At 48.7% G+C, this 7,432-nt stretch overlaps 1 protein-coding gene across 1 annotated transcript in view; it reads left to right on the top strand.

The window, feature by feature from the left end:
* Positions 1-4,990: 4,990 nt before the first annotated feature.
* The window catches only part of NXPH2 (neurexophilin 2), a 35,633-nt gene continuing 33,191 nt past the window's right edge, over positions 4,991-7,432 (top strand). The window contains exon 1 of the mRNA XM_058809606.1: positions 4,991-5,061. Within this exon, the coding sequence (XP_058665589.1) occupies positions 5,008-5,061 (54 nt within the window). The 5' untranslated portion in view covers positions 4,991-5,007. The remainder of the gene's footprint in view (positions 5,062-7,432) is intronic.

Raw genomic sequence — 7,432 nt, 5'->3', positions numbered from 1 at the left:
ACCCTGGGTAAAACAGAATTCCAAAGGCTGATGCGCTCAGACAAGCAGAGATGTGGAAGTGGACAGTTCTCACTCCTGAATCTGAAATAACCAACGTGGGAAACTGCAAGTCAGAGAGAGGAGATCAGTAATAAAGCTGTGAAATCAGCAGTGGTATAAATGGGGAACAGCAAATGCAAATCTAATTCCTAAGAATATGAAGAGAAACACAGTATCAGCAAATATGAGTTTTAGAAATATGCAAAGCTGTTGGAAGCCACCTGAAGGAGGAGAAAAAAGGCTTGGAAACACAGAGAAATAGAATATGGAATAAATTCATCTGGGTTTTGGTTTGTTTTAAGTTTTTGGTTTGGTTTTTTTTTTTTTTCAGATTGTTCTAGGATGACAAATATTGCATTACCACCTGCCTTTGATTAGGTTACTAATTTTATAGACAAAAGAAATAGAGTCATTTATCAACACTTCAACCAAAATATGATTGGATGTCATGGAGGGAAACAAATAGGCTGGAGAGGATGATTAGCAAAAAAGTTGTGAAGAGGATAAGGTATGGTTTAACAGACTGTGTTCAAGGCCTGGGAGGAAATAACTAATAAGGTTCTTTAAAGATTGATCTTTGGGGCCACTGGTATTCAATAAATTAATTAGCTAGTCAATAAATTAATTAGCAATTCCAGCTAGGTAGGAATTGCCATTGAAATATGCTGCTCACATAGAAGCAGCGGGTGAAGGATCTGGATAACACATTGGAACAACTGGAGCAATCCTGAGAAAATATAATGGGGATGCACTCTAGACAAGGAAAATACTGCCACATGGTGTATCAAATATTCTCTTTTCAACAGAGATAAAATAGGCATTAATGACATTCCACAAGACTCCAGCATTTAACTTTGAATGTTCACCCACATTTTTTAAAAAATCTATTTATTCCAATGGGAACAGATAAAAGAAAAGTTTTACTAGACTAATACAGGAAATGGAGTGCTATTGCCTGAGAGAGACTGCCTGGCTCACATGATTAATAAAATTTGAGAGGGAATCAGTGCCTTTTAAATTTTTTGGGCTACACATTATAATTAGAAAGAAGAGCTCATTAACATAAAGCAGTTGACTGTAAAAGGATCCAGCTATCAAATACAGCAAATTTGAAAATTAGAGGTTAGGAAGAGGTTTTCAAATGCCAGAGGTGTGAATTTTTGGAGCATGAAATTCCCCTACTCCTAACTAGCTAATTTAAAGGAGGATCTTGAAGACTTTCCAAAAACCCCACACTGCACAGTCTGCAGTGAAGGGAGATGGACTGAATGACACAGACAGCTGGTTTGTGTGGACAAATTACTCGATAAAGGAATAAAAGTTATTACTGACTTTGTGCACAAGCATTAGCAATCATGTATTAATCAGGTATTTTTCACTCTTTTGAAGCAGCCAAGATGGTTTAGCAGGATCCTGAGTTTTTAGTTTATTTTTTTCCACAGCTGGCTCATTAATCCATTTCTAGAGAGATCAGGATTACTTCCTGCAGTATACAACCATTATTTCCTGAGATGAACCAACTATCAGCCATTGTGCCTTAAAATTAGACCAGAAAATTTGCCCATCCCCATTTAAATGAGGTTTAAAGATCATGCTAACATGGCAAAGACATGAAATGCAAAGCACAGGCCTTCCATTCTCTTCTTAGCCAGCACTACTGTGACTTTTCTGGCAAATAATGCAGATAACAATAATACTTAGCACTTACTGTGCATGATGCTTCTCATCTTCAAAGCACTTTACAATTATTTACTGCTACTTAATCTGGAAAAAGCATGATTTCAGGCCGGCTTCTGGCAGCTTGTGTGACAAAGTTAATGTCATTTGAATCAACTCTGTTTGTATTTAATAGGATAGAAGTGCAGTACTTCAGCTCCAACGCTATTATTCCATTAAAAGCCAATTACAGAAATTCAGCTTTCCCTGAGTTTATAGAGCACAGATTTATTTTTTTTTATTTATTTTTTTTTTTAAACAGACGAGATCTATCAAAACACTTGATCCGAGTTTAGCCTTTCCAACTCTGACATTTGCGATTGCCCCGAGCGGGGCCGCGGTACCGCCTGCGGGCGGCAGAGGGCGCCCGAGATGTGTCCATTGGCCCCCGGGCCCCGCGATTGAGCGCAAAAACCGCGATTTGGGCACCGCAGAAAGTGCCATTTGTCACTGCTAAACACACGCAGAGCAGCGCCTGACTGCTCTCCATCCGCGCGACTTTGGGGGTTTAAACTCTAATACTGGTAAATCCGAGCGTATTCTATTCGGGTCGTTGTGTATTTAACAGGATGTCAAATGGTGGCACTAAAATAAAGTCGGGGCAATCCCAAGCATAAGCGCAGGCTGGGTGGAGAAAGGATCGAAGGCACCCCCAAGGAGCTGATGTAAAGCTCAACATGAGCTCTGGCAGCACAGAAATTCTCCTGTGTCCTGGGCTGTCTCAAAAGCAGCGTGTTCGAGCAAGGGGATCCTCCCCCTTTCACTTTGGTGTCACCTCACCGGCAGGACATGAGCCCTATGGCCCCAAGGAACAAAGGACATGGAGGTGTTGGAGCAAGTCCAGAGAAGGTCACAAAGATGCTCTGAGGACTGGAGCAGCTCTGTGCTGGAGCCAGGCTGGGAGAGCTGAGGTTTGTGGTCTGGAGAAGAGACGGCTCTGGGGACACCTCAGAGCCCTTTCCAGGGCCTAAAGGGGCTTCAGAGAGCTGGAGAGGGACTTGGGACAAGAGGAAATGGCTTCAAACTGAGAGAGCAGAGCTAAGAGTAGAGATTCGGAAGAAATTCTTCTCTGTGAGAGTGGAGAGGCCCTGGCACAGGTTGCTTAGAAAAGCTGTGGCTGCCCCATCCCTGGAAGTGCTCAAGGCCAGGTTGGTTTGGAGCAACCTGGGATAGAGGGAAGTGTCCCTGTGCAAGCTGGAACAGTATGAACTTTAAGGTCCCTTCCAACACTCTCTTCTAAGAGTCTATGATTCTATGAAAAAAAAACTCTTGAACATTTTCCACAAAAAGTAACTCTATTAAATTCATTATAGTACATTTACTCAGTGACCATCACTATTTCAGTCTTCTCCGAGTCTTTGAATCTACTGCAAATGAACTCATTTAAAGTTGTTCCCTTAATAAGTAGTTCCATTTGCTATAGATAAAGCATTTTGTCCAAACTCAAATGAGTGATTGTGACTTTTGGCTCAATCACATCCACATGAAACCTTTTCAAGCCACCTTGCAGCAGAGCTAGGAAGGGAACAAGTGGGATGTAACCAAAAACCAACAATCACCACCTGGTAAAATCATGGCTGCTCTCAAGTGCCACAAGAGGGATTGCAAAGCTGTTTCCACTGACAAGGATTTTAGCAGTTGAATGTACAAGGGTTGTCAAAATGTAACCTGAATACAGACCTAGTAAGAAGATGAGGCTGAGAATTAAGAGGAAAGTAATCTACAAATGGCAGGCAGGGTTTGCAAACTGAAACCACGACTTGCACTTCAGCCCAGTGGCAGAGAGCTCACATATCACATCATGGAATTATTGATGAGCAAACACAGGCGCTGCCAGGCCTGGCACAGGTGTACCTGCTGTGGTGGCACTGCTTCAGCCCAGGCTGTGTGTGGTACACGTGCCAAACCTGGCTGAGGTTCCACCTAGAGCTTTATTTCCCCTTTCGAGGTTGCCACCTTTCACAGGTGTCACAAAAACAGAGGAACAACTTCAGCCTGCTCACGGCTATCTCAACAATGGATCTGGTGAATTCTGTTATTAAACGGATCTGACCCCAGTGAATTCTTTGGAAATGGGTCCTGTGGTCTTCGGGGCGCCCCACAGGCTCGCACACCATTTCCCAAACCCTGCAGCCCTGCACAAGGAGCCAAATTAAACATCATCCTGTGCCCGCTCGAGTGTGCACCAGCCCCAGGTGACAGGGGTGTGGTGTCCCCAGAGCAGGCCCCGGGACAGGTTCAGGGTCCCCGGGGCTGCTTTGGTGTCCTTGGGACACTCTGAGAGTCCCCGGGGCAAGTTCAGTGTCCCCGGGGCAGTCTGAGTGATCCCGGGGCAGATTCGGTGTGCCCAGGGCGGGCCCAGTGTCCCCGGGACAGGTTGAGTGCCCCTGGGGCAGGTTTCGTGTCCCCAGGACACTCTGAGTGCCCCTGGGGCAGGTTCGGTGTCCCTAGGTCACATTCGGTGTCCCCAAGACACTCTGAGTGACCCCGGGGCAGGTTCGGTGTCCCCGGGGCAGGTTCGGTGTCCCCAGGACACCCTGAGTGTCGCCGGGCCGCCCCACCGTGCCTGCTCACAGCACAAACACGTCGGGTTTCCCCACAAGCCCCGTAGCGGCCCAGCCGCCTGTGTGTGCCGGGGGCAGCCACCCCCGAAGGAAGGAGCGGTGACACGAGTGCCCTATAAAGCCGGGACCAGTGCATGGCCGTCGAGTCTGTTCACCTTGCCTACAGCGGCGGGGCCGGGCAGCCCAGGGCGGCTCCCAGAAGCGCACCCAGGCTCGGCAGGGCGGCCGCGGGCGGAGGAGGGGCCGCCGCCTCTTTAAACTTGCCGTGAGGGCCGGGCCGCCCCGCCCGGGGCAGCGGGGTCCGCTCAGCGCCCGGCGGGGACGCGCCGCCCCCGGCACCGCTCCCCTCAGCCGCGGCCCGAGCGGGTCCCTCCGGCTCGGAGGACGGCGGGGCCCGGCCGCGGGCTGTGAGGGGGCCCCGCCGTGCCCCGCGGGGGGGGCCGGGCAGCGCCGCCGCCTCCCGCCCGCCTCAGCCCGCCTCCCGCCCGCCATGGCCGCCCGCGGAGCCGAGCGGCGCCGAGCCGAGCGCCGCGGCAGTGCCGGGGTCTGGCCGCTGCCTGGCAGCGCCCCGTGAGCGGGGACGGCGGGCGGCGTGTCCCTGCGCTCGGTCCTGCCCCCCGTCCTCCTCCCGGAGCGGCGATGAGCGAGACCCGCGCCGGGGGAGTCGCCGCCTAGACCGGCAGCCAGGATGGTGCCCCTGCAGCCCCTGCCCCTCGTCGTGGTCCAGGGCGTCCTCCAGCTCGTAAGTCTCCATCCCCGCGGCCCCCGGACTCTCACGGGGGGCTTGGGGGACACCGGTGCCTTCCTCCGGGAGCGCGGCGGGCGCGGTCTCCTCTGGAGCCCCGTTCCCCTAACCTGCCTCCCGCAGCCCCTAACATATTCTTGGTTTTCTCTTTATTTTTTCCATTTTTTTTTTCTTTTTCTTTTTTTCTTTAATTTTTTATTACTTGATTTTAATTAAGCGGGCTTGCCTCTGTTCGCCCCGTTTGGGAGTGCGGGACGCTCGCAGCCCGAGCCCAGCGCGGCCCCGGGGCCGGGATGCGCCGGGAGCCGCCGCGGAGCTGGAAAACACCGCGGGCAGGGATGGGAGGGATGGGGAAATGTGTTTGTGTGTGCCGAGCACCGCCGAGACTGCCCGCTCCCGGAAAGTTTTCTGCTGGCCACAAGCGCCTTTTTTTTGGCGTGCAAGGCATAGCAGGGCGCGCAGGTAGCGCTCGGGAAGCTCCCCCGTTAGTTCGGGCTTGCTGCAGCGCGCCCCGGGCGTTTCCTTAATTTTTTATCAGAAACTGTGGGACACGCCGGTGCTGCGGTGAATATTGCTGTGCATGCGGTGGGGGAATGCGGGGGCTGACGTGGCGGCAGGGTGAGGTGCAGAGTGCGAGATTCGGGGCGCTGAATGAAGGGAGGGAGGCGATGCCAGGTGCGCGGTGAGACGGGCGAGGAGCGCAACTTCTCCAACCTGGTGCCTCATCCGTGGGGCGCTGATGGTACAAATGGACTGATGCTCCTGTTCGTGAGGAAAAAAAAAAACGTGTTTGTAAAAGAGCTTGGCCATCTTCACTTTTATTTCGGAAAGATTTTAACCGCGCTTGCTGTTTTGGAGGGAGTTCTGGTGTTACTCTCACAAATACCTCCGCTGCAAAAGTTATGCCTGTCTTCCCCGGCTTGCCTTGGACGCGAAAGTTTGTCACGAAGTAGTCAATAGGGAGTGTGTAATAAACCCTGAAGGGATTAAACACCCTCCGTAAGAACTGGAGTCTAGTGTTACAGTGTGAGGTGATTGATTAGTTTTTGAGGAAGCTTATGTCAAATTCTAATCCGGTTTTGGATTGTGCTTGTCGTGTAATGTTTTTTGCTCCAGCACTTTATCATAGCAATGAAGTAGCGAGCTGCAGCCCTGCGATAAGGCGCACATTTCTTTCACACTCCCATCCTTTTGGACAATAAAGGGCTGTTTACATTCTTCACATTCTTGCAGCCCAGTTTCCAACTAAACAACGCGCAGGGGTGAGAGATGGGGAAAGGAGAGCAGCAAATGGATTACAAAGTTGCTGAGCAGGAGGGAACTAAATAAAAACTCAAACCTACAACCTCTCTCTCTCACTTGCACCATCCTTTTTTCTTCCTTTATTTTTATTTTTTTAAGAGCTACCAAAGGGATCAATTGGAACTTGCACCGTCAGGGATGGGGTTTGTTGTGCTATGTTTTATAGGTGATGTTGGGAAGTTGCTTGCTGTGTGAGTGTGTGAGTGAAGGCTGACTAAATGAAGCAAAGTTGCTGCTTTGAATCAAACAAAAATCATAAATAGCCACTGCAGGTTCTCAGGTGGATGTGGCACTCAGCTCACCCAGGAGGATTCATTTTTTTTTTCTGCATTTTTTAGATACAAACAGCAAGGTTTTGGAGTCAATTAGTTTTACACCTTTTGTAAGTTAGTTTAAATAATAAAGTAAAGCAAAATGAGAATGTGTGAGATTTTCGAGGCATTTTAGATACCTTTTAACACTAACATACTACTAAAAAGTTGTGTAAATGTATTTTGGCATGCTCTTACCAGAACACCTGATTTAAGTTACAACTTATTATAAATTATGAAATATTTTATGTTGGTGGTAATGCATCAAATGCAAGTCTGTGCTATTCTTTGTGCTCTGGGCAGAATTTGGAGGGACTGGTGACTTCCTGGAATCAGATGAGCAGGTTTAGAAGAGAGGCATTGGTATTACTGATTCTTGACTTTTTCTTTCCTTTTTTAACCAAAAATCAGTGTGGATAATATTAATACTACAGTGAAGGCTCAGCGTTTCAGCCAAGAAAAAAAAAAAAAATCCCGGGTTTCAGTGATGCAATAGAGCAGCATTTCAGTAAGCCAGAAATGCTACCATCAAACCCTTCCTGCTGGGGCAGCCTTAATTTTTTATAAAATCAGAGTTCTTAGAATGGGAAATACTTTGGCACTGCCTTTCAGTGAAGGGAGAAGTGCTTTTTATTTTAATAGATTGAACTTCAAATGCTGTCTGTCCTTTCAGATATCAAAGTGTGCTGTCTACTTACCTCCTTGTTAAAGATGCATAAATTAGGATGAAATCCGTGTGAAACTTCACAAATCTG

This window comes from Ammospiza caudacuta, chromosome 8 (assembly GCF_027887145.1).
Source record: "Ammospiza caudacuta isolate bAmmCau1 chromosome 8, bAmmCau1.pri, whole genome shotgun sequence".
NCBI classification, from domain to species: Eukaryota; Metazoa; Chordata; class Aves; order Passeriformes; family Passerellidae; genus Ammospiza; species Ammospiza caudacuta.
Note: the sequence above shows the minus strand (reverse complement) of the source record. Positions and strands in the feature narration are given on the sequence as shown.